Below are 25,507 nucleotides of genomic sequence, written 5' to 3'. Positions count from 1 at the left end.
TATAAGAGATTCAATCATTGCTGCCACTGCAATTACTGTAACTAGAAAAAGGAAAATTGCCTAGTATGACTCCTCATTAATCTGAATCTTTTATTCGACTACACTAACCAAGGTAAAAGATCCATAGAACTTTCAACCATATTTTGCAGCATATATTGTAAATATAAGGAAGGAACTGTATACTGTATTTTGTTGTCAAAAAACATCAACGGTAACAGATGTTTTTTTGGAGTACATTTACAATGCGCATTCAAAAGTGAGCTGTGAGGAGCTATTTTGCTACAAACATGGACATGGTATTCACTGTGCACGCATCCACTGCAGGATTATTATAGTTTGGGAATTTCCATTTTAGTTAGATTTTAATTCGTTTTGAGTTGTGTTTTTTAAATTTAGTCAGTTTTAATTAGAATTCGGTTATGGTAGTTTTTTAATAGTTTTAGTTATTTTAAAAATACTGAGTTTTATTTAGTTTTAGTATTAGTTTTTTGTTTAAAAAAATGTGTATTACTTAGGAGTAATATTTAATAAACACCAAGGTAAAATAAAAACAAAAACAGGCGAGCCAAGCCATTGACAAAAGTCGAGCAGGCATAATTGTCACCTTGGAGCGACATCATCTGAAGGTGCTTTTCTATTGGCTGCTGCTGGATGACGTCGCTTCTGTGTGACACACTTTCAAACGTCCTTATTAAATGACATTTAAAATCATCCCCAAAGGCTCATGTATTAAATTATTTACCAAAGACAAAAACAAAGGACATTTTCGCTATACTTATAGTTAGTTTTAGTTAGTTTTGTAAATGTAAAATGCAGTTTGTTAGTTTTCGTTTTTTAAAAAACACTTTCATTTTTATTTTAATTCATTAACGAAAATGTTTTTGGAATTCTAGTTTTAGTTATTTTGTTCGTTTTCGTTAACTAAAATAACCTTTTGCCACCGTAGGAAACTATGAGAGATAAGATTGAGAAAGACAGGAAATTAAATTGACCATTCTGGGGAACATGAGGTCACTTGTTAAAACCCTTATTTAAATAGCCCTGTAACTGCAATTTGTTAGTGTGAGTGAACACGTAATTTAGTCCTGCACTACATGGGATCTTAGCACCCACCACCAACAACACACAGTCTGTGAAAGTGAACACACAAATTTAGCAATGGCTATTTACTAAAACAAGCCCATTGTGGGATTATACATTTACTTTTATTCTTTTTTTTTTTTGGGGGGGGGGGGGGGTTACATATTTAGTTGTTATTACCAAAAGGGCATAAAACATCCATCCATCCATCCATCCATCCATCCATCCATCTTTTCCCGCTTATTCGAGGTCGGGTCGCGGGGGCAGCAGCTTTAGCAGGGAAGCCCAGACTTCCCTCTCCCCAGCCACTTCTACCAGCACCTCCAGCGGGATCGGCGTTCCCAGGCCAGCCGAGGGACATAGTCTCTCTAGCGTGTCCTAAGTCGTCCCCGGGGCCTCCCGGCGGTGGGACATGCCCAGAACACCTCTCCAAGGAGGTGTCCAGGAGGCATATGAACCAGATGCCCAAGCCACCTCAACTGGCTCCTCTTAAGGTGGAGGAGCAGTGGCTCTACTACGAGTCCCTCCCGGGTGACTGAGCTTCTGAACTTATCTCTAAGGGAGAGCCCAGACACCCTGCGGAGGAAACTCATTTCGGCCGCTTCTATCCGGGATCTCGTTCTTTCGGTCACAAGCTGTGGGTGAGGGTAGGAACATAGATCGACCGGTAAATCAAGAGTTTCGCCTTTCGACTCGGCGCCTTCTTCATCACAACTGACCGATACAGAGTCTGCATCACTGCAGACGCTGCACCAATCCGCTTGTCAATCTCCCGCTCCATCCTGCCCTCACTCTAACTACTAACAAAATCCCAAGATGAACTGTGGAAGGATCTCATCCCCGACCCGGAGAGGGCAAGCCACCCTTTTTCTGAGGACTATGGTCTCGGATTTGGAGGTGCTGAATTCATCCCAACTGCTTCACACTCGGCTGCGAATCGCTCCAGTGAGAGTAGGAGATCACAGCTTGATAAAGCCAACAGCACCACATCATCTGCAAAAAGCAGAGATGCAATGCTGAGGCCACCAAACTGAACCCTGCCTCGGCTGTGCCTAGAAATTCTGTCCATAAAAGTTATGAACAAAATCGGCGACAAAGGGCAGCTCTGGCGGAGTCCAACCCTCACTGGACCAAACTCTGGCACCGGTTGTATAAGGACCGAACAGCCCGTATCAAGCGGCTCGGCACCCTGTACTCCCGAAGCATCCCCCACAGGACTCCCTGAGGGACACGGTCGAACGTCTTCTCCAAATATACAAAACACATGTAGACTGTTTGGGCGAACTCCCATGCACCCTCGAGGACGCTGCCGAGGGTGTAGATCTGGTCCACTGTTCCACGGCCGGGACGAAAACCACACTGCTCCTCCTGAATCTGAGATTCGGCTTAACAACGAACCCTCCTCTCCAGCACTCCTGAGTAGACCTTACCAGGAAGGCTGAGGAGTGTGATCCCTCTATAGTTGGAATACACCCTTCGGTCCCCATTTTTAAAAAGGGGGACCACCACCCCGGTCTGCCAATCCAGAGGCACTGTCTCCGATGTCCAGGCGATGTTGTAGAGGCGTGTCAACCACGACAGCCCCACAACATCCAGAGCCTTTAGGAACTCCGGGCGCAGCTCATGCCACAGAGGTGCTTTCCAACCACTTCAGTGACTTTGACCCCAGAGATAGGAGAGCCCACCTCATAGTCCCCAAACTCTCCTTCCTCAAAGGAAGACATGTTGGTGGAATTGATGAAGACATTAAAGTATTTTCACCACCAACTCATGTACGTCCCGAGTCAGCAGCACCCCATCTCCACTATACACAGTGTTAAAGGTGCACTGGTTTCCTCTCCTGAGACGCCGGATGGTGGACCAGAATTTCCTCGAAGCCGTCCGGAAGTCGTTTACCATGGCCTCACCGAACTCCTCCCATGTCCGAGTTTTTGCCTTAGCGCCGCGTTCCGCTTGGCCAGCCAGTACCTGTCAGCTGCCTCCGGAGTCCCACAGGCCAAAAAAGGCCCGATAGGACTCCTTCTTCAGCTTGACGGCATCCCTTACCAGCGGATTTCAGGATTGCTGCCACAACAGGCACGACCACCTCACAGTTCTGATCGGCCACCTCAACAATGGAGGTGCGGAACATTTCTCACTCTGACTCAATGTCTCCTGCCTCCCCTGGGACAAGGGAGAAGTTTTGCTGGTAGTGGGCATTGAAACTCTTTCTGACAGAGAATTCTGACAGACGTTCACAGAAAACCCTCACAATACGTTTGGGTCTGCCAGGTCTGACCGGCATCTTCCCCCACCATCAGAGCCAACACACCACCAGGTGGTGATCTGTTGACAGCTCCGCCCATCTCTTCACCTGAGTGTCCAAAACATCGGGCCGCAAATCAGATGACACGACTACAAAGTGGATCATCGAACTGCGGGCTAAGGTGTCCTGGTACCAAGTGCACATATGGACACCCCTATGTTTGAACACGGTGTTCGTTATGGACAATCCGTGACAAGCACATAAGTCCAATAACAGAGCACCCCTTGGGTTCTGATCCGTCATTGCCCACGTGAGCGTTGAAGTCCCCCAGCAGAATGAGGGAGTCCCCCAGAGGGAGCGCTCTCCAGCACACCCTCCAAGGACTCCAAAAAGGGTGGGTACTCTGAACTGCTGTTTGGTGTATAGGCACAAACAACAGTCAGGACCCGTACCCCCACCCGAAGGCGGAGGGAGGCTACCCTCTCGTCTACAGGGGTGAACCGCAGCGCCAAGCCGGGGGGCAATTAGTATGCCCACACCTGCATTGCGCCTCTCAGAGTCGAAGAGAGTCCAACCCCTCTTGAGAGGCTTGGTACCAGTGCCCAATCCGTGTGTGGAGGAGAGTCCGACAATATCTAGTCTGAATCTTTCTGCCTCATACACCAGCTCGGGCTCCTTCCCCGCCAGAGAGGTGACATATCATTTCCCAATAACTAGATTCTGTAGCCGAGGCATGCAGGCCCGGCCACCAGGCGCTCTCCGGGCCTGGCACCAGAGGGGGGCCCCGGTGACACGCGTCCGGGCAAGGGAAACACAAGACCATTTATTGTGTTCATCATAAGGGGTCTTTGAGCCGTGCTTTGTCTGGCCACCGATACCGACTGCCCAATATCGGCGCAGATAATCTGTATTCAGAACCAAAACATAGCATCTGTGTGTGAAAATTGATGGTTGAGGCTTATCTAAATTGTGAAGAAAAATCACTTTTAGTTTAGTTTAAAGTAGGAAATGTCTTGTATTCAACCTACCCAGCCAGGTGTTCATTTTTTCAGAGCTGCAGTGCTCCAATAATGGTTGGATTAAAACATCCAGGTCTCCTTTCGGGGCTTCACGGGTGAACTTCTGTTTACATGCAAACAACAATAATACAGGTATATCACACATAAGAAGTGGACAACTTCATGAGATGTTTAAGGCAAAAAAATAGTATTTTTGACAAAATCTGACTTTATTTATATATGTTGATTATGTTGATTCTCAAATGGCTTTGGCAACGGTTCTTAAAACCCTCATAATGTAATTTTTTTTACGACACGTAAAATGAACCAAAATATTTCTGAATATTAGATATAGGAAGCACATAAGTCAGCGCAACCTAAAATTATAATTAGCTCTCTAGTGCCATCTAGTGTATTATGGCTTTTATGACTGTAAAGTTAAAAAATATATATTTTCTACGTAGATGCCCCAGTTAATGGATAAATTGGGTAATCACGGGAAATGCACTATAACATATCAGGTGTACAGTGCATCAAAAAACATGAAATATTATGATTTATAATGGAGCCAATAGACCAAAAATTTTACATTTTTACTCATGTGTACTATAAAAATTTGTTTTACACATAATAATGACAATATAATTTTGAAATTTTGCACAGTTCCATTTTAAACTTCAACATATTTTGGATGATTGGCTGCAATTTCAGCTCACTCAGTGATTTTTTCAGATGCTTTGATATTAATATTAATAAAAAGCAAAAAGCAAAACATTTGACATTTTCCTTACGAGGGTTGATAATCATACCTCCACTGTGATATGTAAGGGATCCACAATCTGCCAGATCATGAGAGACAAGAAGTCGATGCCAAGCAGGATGCCAACCGTTGCGTAGAGCTTCCATGGCTCCAGGTGCTGCAGGGACACACCAGGGTCAGGAAAAGGCACAAATTCTCTCTCTTTATCTAATGTTGTGAAAGAGGGATTTATGAAGCCACAAACAGACCCTCCAGAGCTGCTCCCGAAACAATGATCCATCACTAACTGAGGCCAATTCAATCTGCCCTCAAAGCACTGGGCCATGACAGCAATGACACAAAAAGACATCCAAATGGGAATACACACCCGACTGGCTTATTCAGAGAAAACAGGTGTTGCTTTATGTTACTATGATTAGGAATAGAATGATTTAGTTGAATCAGGTCCAGTGCAATAAAGGAGGCATTGATTTTGTGCACACAAGCTTGGTCTCAAGTTATGCAGATTGAAAATATGTAATCACTGGATACTGTGCCTCAGTTGCAACACAATGATATACTCACACACACATTCATAGCAATAAGCCACTGTTATTATACATATACATGTACGCCGAGTACACGTGCGTTTCTCTATGAAATAGACCCTATTGTGTTTGTTTATTAGTTAGGAGGTAAATTCCTGGTAATGGAGGATACAAAATAATACAATAAAACACTGATTGTATTTTAACACATGCTGATCCGTATATGCCATACATTAGGGTTGAACAATTGATCAAATTAAAATCAACATCGGAATGTAGTAGAATGCAGTTTTCAATTGCAAAAGCTTCAATTTGGTTAAAAAAAAAGTCTTCATTTCGGTTGGTGGACTTTATTTTTCATATATATATGAATCGAACAATACGCAACACTTTATGACTACGAAGCAGTGCTTGTCTACTTGTGCGTAGACCCATTCACTACACTGTACTGCCCGCCTGCGTTTATCCACTCCCTCCATGTGTATTGTGTTGACGTCTGCTGACATTTCGGTCTCGCCAATGCCCGCTCTTGATTGGTCAACAGTGCGAAATCCCGCTCCTGATTGGTCGACTGATTTCACACTCAAAAGTGTGCCGTGGACAACAAGTATCACACAATGCCAAACTAGGTGCGCCTTTTGTGTGCACCGAGTTCCAAAATCTGTAAATGGTGTGCGACTTTGGTAAGCACTTGACTGACTGTGTGGGAGCATTTCCGCGGACACATAGCTTATGTACAGGAAATGCGGCCCTAGTTGAGGACAGGCAGGCATGATGAGAACCGGAAAGAGTCAACTGAAAGATGAAATCTTAGTGCTTATGCTTTAAGAAACTGCCACCTATGGTGATTAGACTGGGAGGCAGTGCCGAGCGAGTTATGCCACAATTTGTGAATGGATTGTGCATGCTTGGACATTATTTCTGGGACTTCTACCATGGTTAAGTACATTTTGTATTTAAATAGTGTTGTCATGTTTAATTTATTTTTATCTCGTTTTTTGTCTTTTAAATGTCCAACTTCTGTCAAGCTATGTAATTAGCTAGCTTCTCTCCCCAAAAATGAGTTCGCAAACGGTTTTATTTTGAAATATACCACATCTACCTGGATGCAGACGCCTGACTTCTTGTCCGGCTCGTGTAATTTTTTCAACTTCCTGAAATTCCGGAAAAAATAAAAGCATTGCGGAAACCTTCCGCAGCTCCCCATCTGCATACGCACCGCACCGCAGCAGTTGGGAATTGACACGCACACTCAAATGCTTTCTTTTCCTTGCGGCGTCCGTACGAATGTCGCTCCGCATCCGTTTGCAGTCAAACAAACTTGTTTGAGCAACTTGCTCAAGGAGTCTGTTGTCATATCCTGTAATCTTAGCTTGGGGTAGGTTTTTGATTTGAGGACTTGATACTGTAGGCCCAGTTTCTCTTTTGGGTTTGAGTTGTTATGCCCCAGATATTGTAGCTTTTGATCTTTGTTTACCTCTCCTTCTAACCTTTAACTTTTCCTGATTACCAGTTTGTTAGCTTAGCTCAAAAACCACTACAGCTATTATGAGTTCATCTCATACATCCATACACCGAACCTCAGCATGTGGAAGTTTAGATTCAATTTTGTTAAAAAATGTTTTGAACAAAATTGAAGTTTAGATTATCTTTTGAAATAATGCCTGGCCTAATTGGTTTGTTGATGTGCTTAAACTTTTTCTTTTGAATTTCCTTTATGAAGCACTTCAACGATAAAAATGTGGATTTCAAATCTTCTCTTCTTGGTGTATTCAATTGATTAGTCATGCACTACACATTTGTAATGTCCTAGAATTCAAATTCTTTATTTGGGGACATTTAGCAGATATGAAATTAAATTAGAATAATTAATAAAAAATTCTATAGTCAATTAGATATTTTTTTAAATTGCCTGACAGCACTATTTTTTAATATATATTTTTTGTTTTATGATTTGAAAATGCCAGAATTTGCACATACTAAAAATGTTTTTGCCTCCACTGCACAAATAAATAAATCCGACATTATGTTCAAGCAGCTACTCAGTACTTGAGTATTCTGTTCAGCGAATACTTTTTTTTACTTGTACTTCAGTAATTTTTTTGATGACTACCTTTTATTTTTACTTGAGTACAATTTTTCGCTAATCTGGCCACCTCTTGTAGCTGCACCTGATATATTTCTTTCTTTTTGTACTTGTCTTTTTTTTTTTTACATTCCTAGAGTTGTACACCATAGTTTAAAAAACACAGTATTAGGGGGGTTCTTTTTTTTTTAATGTATACTCGACTGATAAGGATCCACCACAGAAGATAGGTGATTTATCAAATAAATTTTTGCCAAGTATACACAGCAGAAAATAAGGCAGGTACTGCTATACCAGACTTAAAAATTGTACCGTGAATTTTGTATGTCGTTGCACACTTAATATATATATATATATATATATATATATATATATATATATATATAATTATTACTGTAAAAGTTAAAGCATAAACTCATTGATTAATCACAAAAAATATCACATTAATCATGTATTAATGCAGATTAATCACACTATTAATTTTGACCGAAGATGTTCCTTTAGCTTGATAGCGGATGGTTACGTTAAAGGGAGCACAGGTTGTGTATGATCAATAAGCATAACTACATGCATTAAAGTAAAGCATTTAATAAATGTTTGTGTGTATGACATTCAGAATATTTGCTCATATTAAAATATTGGGGTCATTTTTTCCCAATTTAAATTATGCAAGTAATCAACTGATTAGAAAGAGGATGAGTGTGTGCAGTGGATCAAACATTTTTTAAAATGTTCATAAAAAGCCTTTTTAATCAAGAGATTAATTTCGATTAATCAAAATTCTAAGATGTGATCAATCTGTTTAAAAAATGTAATCGTTTGACAGCTCTAATATATACTGTATATAAATATATATACAGTATACATATATATATATATATACACACACACACACAGTATATATATATATACACAGTATATAAATACAAAGTATATAAATACAATATATATATATATATTTGACTGATTAATTTATAGTGTCTAGGTATATTCAGAGCTTAAGAAGTACATTCTACATTTGTTTCATAAAACATGAAAAGTTAAATTGATAAAGCTCTATTTATTTTGAATTTTGCTGTAACCTAGCATAGTATCTCTTTGGATGAGGTATTTTAAGCACGGCCTAAATAGCAACAGTAGTATCAAATGACATGCAGCTGATTTTTTTTAATACGCATGGTGACGCAATGAGCATTTTGTCATATGTTTACAGCAGTTGGAGTGTGAGATTAAGTGTATTAATGTAAAGCCCATCAATTTTGTCACAGCTCAGTAATATAACCCCTCCTGATTGACTTTCCGCAGCTAAGGTTACTCATAAATATTCAGTACGGTGCTGCATATCTCTGCTGGGAGGAGTCTTGCTCTTGAGTCACAGCAGGATCATCCATTAAGACAACACGTCAACAGTGAAAGTGACGAGGAAGTCACTGTTGGGACCGATTGGAAGAGTTTGTTGTCTTGGCAAGGTGACAAAAAGATGATACAGAACACTCAAGGGCAAGGAGTGGGCCAATTGTAAAATCATGGGGTGAGTAAATGTAAAAAGATAACAGATGATTGGGGGATGCATCAACTCTGCCGGGGGAGCTTGCCCTTGAAGGAGATGATGATTAAATAAAGCTGAACCCCACTGCTCAGCAATGGAGCTTGGGCGAGGCTTAACTACACACCCCTGGAACATACGTATAGTAAATCACAATTACCTTCTTTTTATCCTTCTTCTCGTCCTTCTTGGTGAAGACAGTGTGGACCCACCAGATCTTGGTGAACATGCTGCCGTATGCAAGGCTGAAACCCAGACCCAGCAGCCAAAGGCGGAACTATTAGAGAAGCAAAGAAACGAGAGCTTACAATCTTGGATTCATATATCAAACAAATTAACCAAATCAGCTTCACAGACATTTGCCATCATTAAGCCTCGCCTGAGTTTAATAGACTTTCTAAAGTGACCTTCAAATGTAATTAAACATCTCAGAGGCTCTCTCACTTGGTGCCGACCGACATTTTGTGTCTACTTTTGCTGTGGTGGTGAGATCACAAGGGAAGACCTTCAATTAAGGAAGAAATTAAGATGGCAAAGGTAATTACTGCATCTTCTTCGATAAGTGGGTAGTTTTACAATTTCATTAGTTCATTGGTTCCCTCTCAGTCTCTGACACCTACACAAGCGTTGAGGTCACTTTCACTTCAATTATCTAATAATGTATTTCTTGAAGAGGCTATTTATATACCACATTCAATATGAAAGTGGAAGTCCACCTTAAACATTTCTTGACAATAATATGTTATATGTGGCCTCATTAGTCTAAACATGACATTCTGATTAATAATACATTTGTGGAATAGAGTTATGAAGCAAAATCCAGTCATTTTTATCCATCTCAGGGGGCGGCCATTTTGCCAATTGCTGCCGACTGAAGATGACATCACAGTTGCTCAGGGCTCAGGCAACGACCAATCACAGCTCACCTGTTTTCTGAAGTTGAACTGTGATTGGTTGCTACTTGAGACCTGAGCAACTGTGATGTCATCTTCAGTCGACAGCAAGTGGCAAAATGGCCGCCCCCTGAGATGGATAAAAACGGCTGGATTTTGCTGCTTAACTCATATTAACATATTAATTAACACAACATAAACCAGAATACCATATTTAGAGCCCTGCGATTGGCTGGCAACCAGTTCAGGGTGTACCCCGCCTACTGCCCGAGGCCAGCTGGGATAGGCTCCAGCACCCCCCGCGACCCCTGTGAGGACTAAGCAGCAGTTAAGAAAATGGATGGATGGACCATATTTAGACTAGTGGGACAGCATAGAATATATTATTGTGAAAAAAAATTGGTTGACTTCCTCTTTAACAGTGCATTACAAATAAATTGTGATTAACATTAATGTAGCAATTTAATAAACTGTTTAATATTTTTCAAACCAAAACATGACATTAAAATAATCTGATGATGAATTTCACTCATAAGTAGTATCTTTGTGATTTGGATTCATATTCAGATGACTTTATTGATCCCTAAAAGGGCAATTCCCCCAGTCCACAGCAGAGAATAAGAGATACTGCAACAAGCTCTTTTTGTCAATGTATCAGCCAGGAATATGAATATTGCCAAAACTTAGCTACATTCTAATGCTAATTGCTGCAAAACGGAAACAGATCCAAATATACTTTTCTTTTCCCTGAAGAATGAAGAGACTCTAATCTTTTCCTTTGGTAGGTTCCATGTTTTTATAGTAATATAATACAATATTCTGTGAGCCTTGCAAAATCAGTCAAAATCCAGTAAAACAGCCGGGAGCGAAGGGGGTTGTTTCAGTGAAAATGGCTGGGAGTGAATTAGTTAATATTGAATGATATTCATTAATGAGAACACACTGCTCAGGTTAATAATTTCTCACAATAATTATGGGACTGCTGAAAGCAGCACATATTACTCTCCACCCTAGAAAATCCCGAGATTTTTCCGCAAAAATGCGGCCCGTACCGTAGATCGCACCGGGACAAATGAGGTATCAAACGATGCGGCTCGATCTGACTCGGTGCGGCATTACTTTTCTAGGAATTCCGAGTTACCATGGCGACGCAATTCACCAAAAACTCCCAGAGGAAATGAATGGAGAAAGGGGGAACAAATTACAGATCAAGCACCTTTTTCCAAGACACGCTGCGCACGCATACGTTAGCCGACCGATACGAGTTTTAGCTCATTTTGTAGGAATTTTTCCCATCTTTAGCTCAGTGTCGAAATCTTTTTTAAGGAATGAAAGCTCTCCCCCCTGTGCGGGTTCAAAGACAGTGAGTGAATTAGGCTTCTACCGCACACTGTTGACCAATTAACTTTAGAGTGGCGGGAAAAAAGAAAAGTCTACTTCTATTTGCAAAAGTTTCACTTCAACTCGTCACCATGGCCACAATCTTTATCACTAGACATCAAATTCTCACATTTTGTAGTCACGAGTGTCTTCTTTCAGACAAACTAACTTTTATTTGGCTAAGGTGTCATTTAGTACCTTTATTTTCACTTAAAGCTCGGACAAGTCGGACCAACTCGCCTATCTCTTCCATGTTAAATTCAGGCGCCTTTCGCTCTTCATTTCTGATAAATCATAAGTTTTCAACCTGCTCTCATTTGGTCATTTTTCATCCGATTAAAACAATGAGAACATGCTCGTGTTCCCCAAACCCTTGCCGTTCTAACGAGCCATTTCTTGAATCTGTATCTAGAACCGTTAAGTCGTGAGAGGCTTTTGTTCAAGGGGTGCGTCTCTCATACAATCTCTCTTTTTTTTTTTTTTTTCTTCAGGAGAGCTCAGTATTGTTCATTCGATTTGACATCATCATTGCTCTCCTTTTTTTTTAAAAACAAAACAAAACAAATCAATTAAAAAAATTTAATAAATGTTTTTTTTTAAAATATATATACATATATATATACATATACACACACATATATATATATATATATATATTTTTTTTTTTTGTATGTGGGTGAGTATGTGTATGTGCGTGTGTGTGTGCGTGCGTGCGTGCGAGCGTGTGTGTATTCATCAGTTCACCTAAAGCCCATTAAAAAAAATCCCATACTAATAATATAATATAATAATAAATTGCCAAATGCAGAAACATCAATGTAAGTTATCACGATGTAGTGGCTCTCGCTAACAGACAGAATTAAGTAACCGGAATTAGGTTAAAAAATTCTATATACGTAGAGCATGTTTCTATAAATTTTGATATTTGGTTTTTATTTGAGGCAGATATTTTTTCCATTAAAATGTGATTTATGAGGAGGTTAGACCATTGGTCGATATTCAGAGTTTGTTTATTTTTCCAGTTAACAAGAATTGTTTTTTTAGCGATAGTAAGGGCTACAAGTGTAGATTGAAATTGTTTATGTGGTAAGTCAGTTGTTGTTAGGTCACCTAGCAAACACAAGTTTGGAGATAAAGGTATCCTACAGTCCAAAATAGCGGAAAGTTTTTCTAAGACTTTAGTCCAGAAATACATAACCGGAGTACATAACCATAAAGCATGAACATAAGTGTCTGTAGTGTTTTGTAAGCATTGGAGACAAATGTCGGAGTCTGAGAGTCCCATTTTCTTCATCATATATTGAGTAATGTATGTTCTGTGAATAATTTTATATTGGATAAGTTGTAAATTTGTGTGTTTTGTCATTTTAAATGCGTTTTCACAAACTTAAATCCAAAAGTCAGGTTCCGGTGCTATAGACAAGTCTGTCCCCCATTTTGAGATGGGTAAAGACATTTTATCAGTATATGAAAGTAACTTATATATTTTTGAAAGTTTTTTTGTTGTTGTCGGAGAAAGCTTGTTAATATCTTTAGCTAAAACAGGCGGTTGGAGCGTACCCCGAAGTGTTGGAATTTTTTTCTTTATCATATTTTTAACTTGTAGATAATGTAAAAAATTTCCGTTTTTTATATTGTATTTTTGGAGCAAGGATGTATATGATATAAACATATTATATGAGAAGAGATGGTGGAGATGTGCAATTCCTTAAAGTCTCTCATACAATCTCAATGGAATGTGGGGCGCGTGATGGCTCCAAGTCAAAAATGGGTGTGCGTTCTTAAAGCGACAGTGAGATATTTTTAGTTTCTGTTGATTATGGTTAACTTCCACATTTCTTGACCGATTTTTGTCGTTTGAATTTTAAACTGTTCAGCTCATTTACATTTTTTAAAATATATTTTCAGGGACAGTAAAATACTTTTAGTTAATGTTGATTATGGTTAACTTCCACATTTCTTGAGCGATTCCAGTCGTTTGAATTTTAAACTGTTCAGCTCATTTACAAGAGTCAGCAGCCCCATTCAAAATTTCCACGGGAATTTTTCTAGTTAGATATGCAAGCATTATTTTTACAAATCGCTACTAGTGTTTACATTTTCAAATGGTCACTTCTATAACAAGCCTAGAAAATCACAATTTCTCATCCCTGTTAAGCTATTTTTAGAACAGACCCAGTGGCTACTCATGTAGTCCCTGGGGTCTACCTGGTGCCGGCGGGCAAACACCCACAAGTAAGGAGAGAAAAATCAACCTAAATGTGTGTTGAGTCATCATCCGTGTGATGTCAGAATTCCAGTATCTCTTGAAACTTTAGTTTAGTGAGCATCTAAAGGATTAACTATGTAGGTATATTTAGCTTTTGCTTTGTGTGCACGTGTGCGTGAGTGTGTCTTTTGATGCCATCACAGAAGGGTACCGGTGATAGCACAGCTGAGAAATATAATTAAACCATAAAACTGATGAGCAACATGGAAAAGCAGCGGAAAGCCTCTCTCCTGGCTGCTCAATACTTTAGTGCTAATAATAAAACAGGAATTGAAAGCACAATGAAAAGTGAGCTGTGTTTAATCTTCAAGACAAGCGCTTGTGTTTTTGTTTTCCTTATACAAATTGCTATCTGCCCTGCCAGCACATGTTTCCGCAGATGATGGGAAAGTTAGCAATTTTCAAAAAAAAAAAAAAATTTTGTTTTATATGTTAAAACTTTCAATAAAAACCTGACAGAAGTACTCAACTCTGGCAACAGAGATTATTTACATTTACACATTTCTATTTAAATTTCACAAAGATGTTTAACAAACACTGAGACTAAATCTGAACAGCGAGTTCACATAAACTGAGAGAGAAAACTGTGTTTTCGGTTCCAGATTTGAGGTAGTTTTGTCAACGCAGAGTAGTTTCACTACTTGTTTCACACACTTGCTTAACCCCTGGGCGTTATTTGACCATTTTTTGGCTTTTTGTTGGTTCTGACCAAGCCATTTCAAAATAAAATAACGCCCAGGGGTTAAGATCAAATATAAAAACATAATTCGAACGGTTATAAGAAAAAAAACGGAGCACAACACACAATATATACTGTGATGAGAGCGCATGACTTCGCCGCCGGTAATGTTACAAATGTAAGGATGGATTAGGTTGTGTCGGTAGATGATGGACTGTGATGTGAAACGGTACCGCTCAAAAAGATAACTGTCCGGAAATGCACAATAACGTGGCACCTTCATCAATAGGGTCATTGTCAAAAGGACATGCCATGTTCGTGACAAAAGACTTGGACTTTACGCTATAGTCTATAGCCGTATTTAGGCAAAAACCCGCCACAGCGGACTTTATGAATGCGGAAATGAAATGTCGTGTGTGGTTGAAAGGAGGCGGGGACAGAGAAAACCTCGAGGTTTACTGTTACTACGATAACTGACCAAGAGCTTAAATTACCTCTTTTTATGAAACAGGCTAGTGTTACTTCTTTTCCTCTGGTTTCAGTTACCTCCTTTTCTGAAATGACTTTCCCACATTTAATTGTTTCTTGACTCAAGGTTCTCACTAAACCTGCTTTGTGAAATAGACGGCAGGTATCAGGCCGATATCAGACCTTATATCAAGGTACTCGTGATGATGGACAATACCAGTATCGGCCACACTCTTGTGGCTGTTTTACGATCAGGAACTACAAATTAGAAATGAGAAGAATAGAAAAAACAAATATTTTTATTTTTTAAAGAAAAATGTTTTATTTGAATATATACCCTAAATTCAGTGTATAATATGCCTCCCCAAAAATCACCCTTAAAAAGCTGTTTTAAAAAAAAATATATTTTTACCTGTACCCATGTATAAAACGGTCCCCTGATTTGCTGACATCCTTTATTATACTGGCCAACATTTGAATGATCTGATTAATTCTGGGCTGTTGAGAAAATGACATCTATTTCTTTGAATTGGCTCTAGTTTGAGAGAGAGATTGCTTTTTTTGACAATTAATTGATTGATTTGAGACTAACAAAAAGGCTTGTCATTTATTCTCTAATAAAAGTGAAGCAAGATGTTGTTTACTGCTAATATTGCCTAATTCTCTGATTTTCCCCGTGAGATTTTAGATAAATCTGTCTACTTTAGTTTATCTGTTCACTTTTATTTTTAAGAAATGTATTAAAGCACAATTACTATAATTAAATAAATAAATAAATAAAAATACAGTGTATTTATACTGTTATACTGTATATATATATATACTGTATATATATATACAGTATATACATTAGGGGTGTTAGAAAAAAAATCAATTCGGCAATATATCACGATATTACAGCGCGCATTTCTCGAATTGATTCGATATGCGGCCGAATCGATTTTTAAACATCAATTTCTTATGGGAATATTCAACAAAACGTCTTACTTAGGGTTAGGATTCACACACTAAGCATGGAAGAATGTTATATTAATAGAACATTAAGCCTTAATATTTTATTTCAGTACTGTTCAAACATGAAACATTGTTAAATGCAGTGGCTCAGTTATAAGCCTGAATTTTCAGATTAAAAAAAAGAAAATTTCATACAAATTTTACAGTGTACATGTACAAGTTTACTGCTTAGTATTTTCTAAATTTGAGTAAAAAAACAACAACACAATAATCAATTTATAGATTTGCATCGGGATTAATCGTATCGAATCGAATCGTGACCTATGAATCGTGATACGAATCGAATTGCCAGGTACTAGGCAATTCACACCTCTAATATATATATACATACACGCGTATATGGGCCCTACAATGTAGCAAAGACAAAGGTGCGCGCACTCACACACACACAAGTTTGTTTTACTATCTTTGCGGGGCCATCTCTTGACATAATGCATTTCCTAGCCCCTTTCCCCAACCCCAACCATCAAGAATGATTGCCTACCCCTATTCCTTACCCTAACCTCTGCCATAACCCAATTCAAACCTAAATTTTAAAACCAAGTCTTAACCCTCAAAAAGAGGTCTAAACTTGTGGGGGCCAGCACTATGGCCCCACATGGACGAGTGGGCTCCACAACTCTGTGAAATCCTGAAATGTTGGCCCCACTATGTAAAAAAAACAAGACCACACACACACAAAAACAAAAAAAGAGAGCGATGATGATGACATGTTGACTCAGGAAAGCTGCAGAATGAATAATACTGAGCTCTCAAATTTTTTTTAAATATAATGAATAAATAAATAAATACAAGCTTCTCGGTGGCGGGGCCTCGGGGGTGGATGAGATCCGCCCGGAGTTCCTGAAGGCTCTGGATGTTGTGGGGCTGTCGTGGTTGACACGTCTCTGCAGCATCGCGTGGACATCGGGGACGGTGCCTCTGGATTGGCAGACCGGGGTGGTGGTTCCCCTTTTTAAGAAGGGGGACCGGAGGGTGTGTTCCAACTTTAGAGGGATCACACTCCTCAGCCTCCCAGGTAAGGTCTATTCAGGGGTGCTGGAGAGGAGGGTCCGTCGGGAGGTCGAATCTCGGATCCAGGAGGAGCAGTGTGGTTTTCGTCCCGGCCGTGGAACAGTGGACCAGCTCTACACCCTCAGCAGGGTCCTCGAGGGTGCGTGGGAATTCGCCCAACCAGTCCACATGTGCTTTGTGGACTTGGAGAAGGCGTTTGACCGTGTACCTCGGGGAGTTCTGTGGGGGGTGCTTCGGGAGTATGGGTTACCGAGCCCCCTGATACGGGCCATTCGGTCCCTGTACGACCGATGTCAGAGTCTGGTCCGCATTGCCGGCAGTAAGTCGAATTTGTTTCCGGTGAGGGTTGGACTCCGCCAAGGTTGCCCTTTGTCACCGATTCTGTTCATAACTTTTATGGACAGAATTTCTAGGCGTAGCCGAGGCGTTGAGGGGGTCCGGTTTGGTGGCCTCAGCATTGCATCTCTGCTTTTTGCAGACGATGTGGTGCTGTTGGCTTCTTCAAGCCGTGACCTCCAGCTCTCACTGGAGCGGTTCGCAGCCGAGTGTGAAGCGGTTGGGATGAGGATCAGCACCTCCAAATCCGAGACCATGGTCCTCAGTCCGAAAAGGGTGGAGTGCCCTCTCCGGGTCGGGGAGGAGGTCCTGCCCCAAGTGGAGGAGTTCAAGTATCTTGGGGTCTTGTTCACGAGTGAGGGTAGGTTAGAGCGGGAGATCGACAGGCGGATCGGTGCAGCGTCTGCAGTGATGCGGACGCTGTATCGGTCCGTTGTGGTGAAGAAGGAGCTGAGCCGAAAGGCAAAGCTCTCGATTTACCGGTCGATCTACGTTCCTACCCTCACCTATGGTCACGAGCTGTGGGTCGTGACCGAAAGAACAAGATCCCGGATACAAGCGGCCGAAATGAGTTTCCTCCGCAGGGTAGCCGGGCTCTCCCTTAGATATAGGGTGAGAAGCTTGGTCATCCGAGAGGGACTCAGCGTCGAGTCGCTGCTCCTCCACGTTGAGAGGAACCAGTTGAGGTGGCTCGGGCATCTGGTTCGGATGCCTCCTGGACGCCTCCCTGGGGAGGTGTTCCGGGCATGTCCTACCGGCAGGAGGCCCCGGGGACGACCCAGGACACGCTGGAGAGACTATGTCTCTCGGCTGTCCTGGGAACGCCTTGGGGTCCCGTCGGATGAGCTGGCTGAAGTGGCTGGGGAGAGGGAAGTCTGGACTTCCCTGCTAAAGCTGCTGCCCCCGCGACCCGACCCCGGATAAGCGGAAGAAGACGGACGGACAGACGGAAATAAATAAAAAAGAAGGAATGATGTCAGCTGAAATATCTCTCCATAGATTTTGATGGATGAAACAAAGTGATGTCAGTAAACAGCACATTTGAATGAGCCTGGCTCGTTCCAAAGTGATCAGGCTGTGTTAAGACGTCAGCATCAATGTGTGCAGAGACATTCTTGTCTCTGAAACTGCCGGTGAAAAGTAATCAGACGGCTCTCTCAACTAGTGGCTTGCGCTGGAGATGCTAACTCTGGAGTCTGCGCTTGATGCTGGCAAAAGGCTCTGTGTAATACAATGTCGGCGATGTTGACGTAACATTGGTGGCAAAAGTTTGTGGTCAAGCTGCATCACGCTGCTGCAACTTCAAATTAAAAGCGACCAAGGCACGGATTTCAGTGTATTACTGCATTTGGAAATATTTCATTTTGAAGTTGGCCTCACCAGTGGCTGCATGATCCTGTCATGATAGCATGAACAATTGTTGCTGCTTTTAGTTTGACTAGTTTTGCTGACGGTCTTTACACATGAACAATTTCTGGGAACGAGGTAGTTAATGTACTTAAATTTGTAACACTAGTCAATTAAATATCATGTTGGAATTTAAATAGGCCTTTTTCTATAACATTTGGGTACTTGTAAATGTCTATAAATTGTTTTAAAATATATATGTATATATATATATATATATATAATTCTGTGTATAGTATTGTGGGATGATTTTTGATAATTTTATATGGGGAACATTTTTTTTACGGTAGGTCTTTTATTAAAATTAACTATCATTGTTTTTGGGGGATTTTGAGTATCAAAAGTACTAGTGGTATCGTACATGGTAGTGGTGACAAATTAAGAGTTGAGAACTTGTACTGGTATCAGTCTGAAAAAAAGTGGTATAGAATATCTCTAGGTTATGCTAATTTTGCATTTTATTTGTTTCCAGGCTGTACAACAGCATTGAATTGTAACAGAAATAGTGTAGTACAGTGAATGATGTTTAAGATCCATGCTTTTCCTCCTGAACAATTTGTAAGGATCTATTTAATAATTTAGTTGATTACTTAGAGTACAACACTGCAGTTGGGGTGTGGATTAGCCCTGTAATGCCTTTGCCTCTGTTTAAACATTAAAACAAAAATCGACCTGCCCCTGAGCCCAGTGATTAAAGATGTATCCTGTAAACAAACCTTAATTAGTTTCACCTGAATTATGTGCTAGTACCAGACCAATTTTTTAATTAATAAAAAACTGGGAGTCATTAGCTAGCAAGAAACTTTCCTGCAACTCCAGCTGTCACATTGACTTTGTTGTAAATTCTGGATTTTCAGTGCCTTACTTTAATTCTAATTTTCTCACAAATGCAGGCTTTCACTTGCTTTCACATTGCCAAGAAGGAACAAATCTTAGTAGTATATCATACCCCTAATGTGCTTTACCTAACATATGACTTGAGGATGCTGAATAAGCTCTAATGTCAACATAGGACTCAGGATTTCCCTCATCGCACTTATGGGACCCAAAGCTGATGATAAAACCTACCATATAAATGTCTATATAAAGCCCCGTCTCCATGGCAACTGTGCGAATGCTGTGCATTCGCTTGAAAGGAAATGCAGTGTTTGAGAGAAGTTAAAAGTGTACCTGGCAGACAACAGGGAAATGCTTCCTGCGGACATGAAGGCCATCAATGCCCAGAGGGAAGATGGCAGCTAGAGCCATCATGCAGCCTACTGCAGTCATGTTGTTCAGGTATGGTTGAGAATTCTGAATATACCTGCAGACAGAACAAAAATGATATTCATCTGATCATAAAGCGTTGACTAATTATTGCTGACACACAAACACAAGCCTCCTCGCCGTCATTGTCCTATTGAGGCCCCTGTGACGCAGCCTTGTATTATTAAGAATTGTTAACAATCATCATAGCAACTCCCAGATACCATGGAAATATAATCTTGGAGCTGTGAATAGAGAAGAAATCAGAGCATTTTAATGGCCACCTAGTAGTTAACCCTATAAAGTGTGACCATGAAATATATGAGAGAAAATTTGGATTCTTTGTAAATAGAGCATTTATTGGTCTTTTTAAATAAACAAAGAAAAAAAAAAGGGAAAATCAACTTCCACATATGACTTTTGATTTGTGTCAGATTTGATACATCCGGTTTTTACAATGCTTTACATTTCTACATTTATAACTGTCAAAAATATAATAATAAACAGACATATCAAACATATTATAGTATTTCCAAAAATCACAAAGAACATTTCGTACTATTAACTCATTCACTGCCATTGACGGCTATAGACGTCCAAAAATCATTTGAAATATTTCTATTAGTTTAACGTCCAAAATTAATTTGACCTATTTCTATTAGTTTAACATTTTTTTCCACTTTTGTTAACAAGAGTATAAAAAACTAGAAAAAAAAACATTGTAATCTTTTGTGCTTTGTCATCATGGTTAATGTAAACAGAACAATGACTCTCATTTTAGCTTCTTCTTCTTTTTCTTTTTTTCACCATTCAAAGCCTAGTGGGAAATATCTTTAATTGCATATTATTCCACTATGTTCATTCCACTGACTGTGATTTTTTTTGGTGCTGAGTAAGTAGCTCAGAGTGGGGCTTTAAAGCTGAAGCTAAAGTTGTTTCCTAAAAACAAGTACCAGGTAAAAGTTGAAAATGACACCCCAAAGAGCAGTAAGTGTCAACCCAAACAGTATAAATTAAATAAGGCAGCTAAAAAAAAGAGCAAAGTATGTGATCCACCAAAACAATTGGAGCTTGAACCGTTTCACATAAAACTAAACATAAAACAACATGCATGCACAATCCCTTAATAAACAATGCCCATCAAATATTTAAAGATTTTCAGCAAATTACCATGAGTAATAAAGGCACTTAAATAACATGCTAAATCTTGACATATCTCTGTCTAAATGAACCTGCACCACCATTAAACATGCCTTCCTGCTGTTTAAAATTGGGCAGGTAGAAGACAGGAGTGCAGCATCCCACAGGGAACAAGTATTCTCATGCGTACAGAGTGATGTATGCTGAATGGCAAAACAACAGAAGGTAAAACGTCGACCTCACGCAGAGGTGGTAAAAGTACTCACTCTGTACTGGAGGAGAAGTGAAAATATTTGTGTAAAAGTACTAAAGAAGTAGTGACTGAAATGTACTGGAAAAGTAGTGAGTCAGTCAGTCAGCCAATCTGTCTGTCTGTCTATCTAGCCAGCTATCTATCAACTGTAGCTAAGTAACTAGCTAGCATCGCTGCTGTCTCCAAGATCTCAGTCTAAGATCTCAAGCTGACTTTATGTTTCTCGATTTATATCTTATTTACGTTACGTAAAAAAAAAACAAAAAAAAAAAACTTATTTTGACAAAGAAAGGAGGAATTGCAGATTTAATTTTTCAAACAATGGAAAAGTAAATACGGAAATAAGATAGCCTACCTGAAAAACATTCATGAGTACAGCAATAAGCATTTGTACTCCATTACTCCCCACTACAGACCTCAAGTAGCAACCTGTATCCGGTTGTTCAAAACTCTGCAATACGTTTTAACCACTAGTTTTGTAAATGTAACCAACTGTTAATATTAATGGCACCGTTATGTTGTTCAAAACTTGGTTAACTCGCAGTTAATTTGACGTTAAAATTAACACACCTCCAAGGATCGACACCATCCTACTTTATTTATATTGTCAGAATCTTTTGTAAAGTTGGGAAAGAAACATAAATTTCCTAGATTTTTTTTCAATTTATAAGACATGATTGTGATCTATTTGAACAGTTGAATGACATTACAAAATGAAGACAAAAACAAATACAGAGAGTCCTCGAGTTACGGCCGAGTTCCGTTCCCACGCTGACGATGTAATTTAAGTCGGATTTCACCATTAAAGTCGATATTTACAGTACATCAAAATACTTTGTACAGTAATTTAAAAAAATATATATTTGCACGACCCAGAGGATCTGGAACCAATATTTTGTGTTTCCGCACGGACATTCATTACTGAAGGACGGCAGAGCAGAGCTAATTCAAACTTAATCAGGGAATGTGACGCGCCTGATGACGAGCTGACCGGCTGATGGACGTTCGTTGCTGGAGGTAACAACAACACAACTTTAAATAACTTTAAAATGGCGTGATTGCTGTGGGAAATTAACGAAAAAGAAGGTGCTACGGACGAGGCACGTACGACGTAACTCGAAGACTCCCTGTAATGGAAAGAGGTAAACATGGCGTCTATGAAGCAAACATAAAATGTTGAGATTTTCTTTTCACTGTAACTGGAACAACAGTCAAATTTTTTATTCAATTATATATAATAACACAGATGTGAAATAGACATAAGCAAAAAAAATTAAATAAAAATATCTCGTGGATTTATTCAGAATAGTTGTGCCACAAGGAAGTCCGTTTTTCTATCAGCGATATTGACAGAATCACAACATGTAAAATATTTGTAAAAAAATATCCTGCTTTTTTTTTGCAAACCTGGAAGTAAACAAAATGAGGAATTGTGGGATAAATTCATGCTAACCAGTGACGTTAACCACACAGTTAACTTTGACGGTGGCGTTAACTAACAAGGTGACTAACCAAGTTTTGAATACTGCATATTTAAAGGTTGGTTAACTAACGGTGGGTTAAGAATTTAACCACCATTGGTTAGAGGTTAACCTATGATTAAAATAACCGAGAATTGAACAACCAGGCATCAGTATATAAAATGTGCTTCATGGCCATCAAAAGTACTGCATGTACCTGACACTGCTGTTGTAGATATTGAAAGTAAGGCAGATGATGCCCAGTAGGATTCCCAAACCAGAAAACACAGACATGGACACAAATAGCTTCTGGGAGAGGTAGCGAAACTCCTCGATGACCATTGTCTGGTCTGCAGGGGGTCCAGAGCCTATAAAGGGAAAGACAAGAACAATGAGAATGTAGAGGTTGGAGCAAGGGAATGGGCTCCTGATGTATGTGCCATATCAAGGAACACACTTGGAACAGAAAATGGTTCACCCAAATGACAAATTGCTGAGCAATAGGCTCAGCATTGTGTACAGTGGAACCTCGATTTAACAGATCCATAACCAACAAACTCTGGAGTTAACGGAGAGAAAATAGTGCCCAGTCCACTCAAAACACCCCTGCTAAAGTTTCTGCTACGCTAAATAAACCAGTTAATTCCAGAATTGGTGGCAGTTCAACACAGGGCCAGTAAATGGACTGGTCATATGCTTTCGGCCCAGCTCTTATCATAAACAAACTTACAGTACACTAGAGCAAGCTAAAGTATGCGCAAATGTGGCTATAGTAGCAGTAATGCACAGTTGTGCCATTAATTTCACTTCAGCTCTAATATGAATGCTACACAGACCATATATTTGGAGTAACGACAAGTTACATTGTGACAGTGTGCGTGCATTTATGTAATGTTAGTACTCATACCTCACATATGGTTTTGATTTTGTAATGACATGTCTCATTTTGAGGCACACTGAAGTTTTCACTGAATCATTTCTCATTTGAATTATTTGGTCTGCTTCTAGCTTTATATGTCTTAAACTACTAGCACACTTTGTTAAGTAAACCTCCACAAGGTACAATTCAAGAGCTGCACAAAATCTTCCATCAGTCTTGATCGACACAGCCAGCGAGCAATCTATTTTGACATGTTTATTACTATGGTTGCAGATTGCTTGAATTGTTTTAGAAACTCCACTGTACTGTACAAAGAGGAGTGAAGGATCTGGTGCTTCTTTCATATGACACACTACAAAAAAATATGTAAAAAATACATTCATTAACACAAATTAATCTCTCTTTTAGAAAAGGTCAATGAAAACACAACTTTTATCAATGGCAATGTATTGCCAATTGCTGGCATTGGGTGGAATCCCCACATCACCAAAACCATCACTGTTCAGGCAACAACAACAATTAAAGAGAGGTGGACATTCCGCCAACATTGTAAAAATTGACAAACTAAGCATTGACGGAAGGGGGTTCCTGTCTGTCAATGTTCCGTTAATTGTCAATTCGTCACAAAAATGGAACGTCTGTCATTGACGGATATGCCAAATTTATTAACGGATGTCCATGTCTTTTGACGTCGACTGCAGATTACTTCCACTGGCACTGCGCAAGAGCCACTTGTCTTGTGATTAATAAAATGCTACAACAAACACAAATCTAGTGCGTATTTTTGAATAAAGATGTTTCTTAGTCTAATGTCCCTAAAGCTGTGTTGCAATCATGTTATGCAGTAAACATGCTGCAAATGTCCACCACCTGCATTGTATCACATTGTGACAGCAAGTAAAGTGCAATTTGAGTGACAATCACTTTAAAGAACTAGGAAGCCTCTCAAAATCATTGCCTTTCACATCACATGGGACGTCTTTGTTTGCTGTGCGGTCCGCAGTCATGGTTTCATTAAGTGAAATGCATGGAATGTACACAATCTTGCTTAAAACATGCATGGTGTAGGCAGGAACAAAGTCAAAAAAACTGTAGTGGTTAAAATGGTTATGGAGAGGACAGAGCCCAGCTCAAACTGGTTCAAAAATAACTCAAACACATGCTTAAAGAAGCAAAAAGGAAGCACAAAGAGACTATAGAAAAACACTTTGCTGCTAATAACTCTAAGAAAATGTGGGACACCATGAGGAGGATCACCAACTTGACTCTTGCTCAAAAAGGTCCTCCAGAAGGCAAGGGAGCTGAATGACTTTTATTTAAGATTCGAAACCCAGGGCTTCTCCTCTGAATGTGGGGAGGTCCTGAGGTCCATTTCAGTGAATGAGCAGGACTCAAGGCTGGTCATTCATCCCCATGACGTCCAATCTGCTTTTAGGTCTGTCTGCACAAAGAAGGCTTCAGGACCAGATGGGATATCTGCCCTTCGGCTAAAATCCTGGAGGAGCTCACAGCGGCATGGCAGCCCATCTTCCAGAGATCTGTGGACTCACTCTATTCCCAGTCTCTGGAAAAAATCAGTAATCACCCCGGTTCCTAAAAAACAATGTCCTGTGGTCAATAATGACTTCAGGCTTGCGGCTCTAACTTCCATTGTTATGAAGTGTTTCGAGAGGCTGATGGTGACTCGGCTCAGGGGGGAGGTGGATGCACACTTAGACTCCCTTCAGTTTGCCTACAAGCGGGGTCGCAGCACTGACGATGCTATCAACAGCATCACACATCTGGTCAGCAAACATCTGGACGTCCCTAAAGCTTATGCACGTGTGT

At 40.0% G+C, this 25,507-nt stretch overlaps 1 protein-coding gene across 6 annotated transcripts in view; it reads right to left on the bottom strand.

Annotated features, from left to right (window-relative positions):
• The window catches only part of gabbr1b (gamma-aminobutyric acid (GABA) B receptor, 1b), a 305,030-nt gene that overhangs the window by 25,958 nt on the left and 253,565 nt on the right, over positions 1 to 25,507 (bottom strand). For all 6 annotated transcript variants that reach the window (XM_077548507.1, XM_077548508.1, XM_077548509.1 and 3 more), the window contains 5 exons: positions 23,018 to 23,168; positions 19,873 to 20,005; positions 9,403 to 9,519; positions 5,133 to 5,240; positions 4,354 to 4,447 (listed from right to left, as the gene is read on the bottom strand). In XM_077548507.1, coding sequence (XP_077404633.1) covers positions 4,354 to 4,447; positions 5,133 to 5,240; positions 9,403 to 9,519; positions 19,873 to 20,005; positions 23,018 to 23,168 — 603 coding nt within the window. The remainder of the gene's footprint in view (positions 1 to 4,353; positions 4,448 to 5,132; positions 5,241 to 9,402; positions 9,520 to 19,872; positions 20,006 to 23,017; positions 23,169 to 25,507) is intronic.

The sequence above is a fragment of the Vanacampus margaritifer genome, chromosome 17, assembly GCF_051991255.1.
Source record: "Vanacampus margaritifer isolate UIUO_Vmar chromosome 17, RoL_Vmar_1.0, whole genome shotgun sequence".
Classification (NCBI taxonomy): Eukaryota; Metazoa; Chordata; class Actinopteri; order Syngnathiformes; family Syngnathidae; genus Vanacampus; species Vanacampus margaritifer.
The sequence above is the reverse complement of the archived record's forward strand: the minus strand, read 5'-3'. Positions and strand labels throughout refer to the sequence as shown.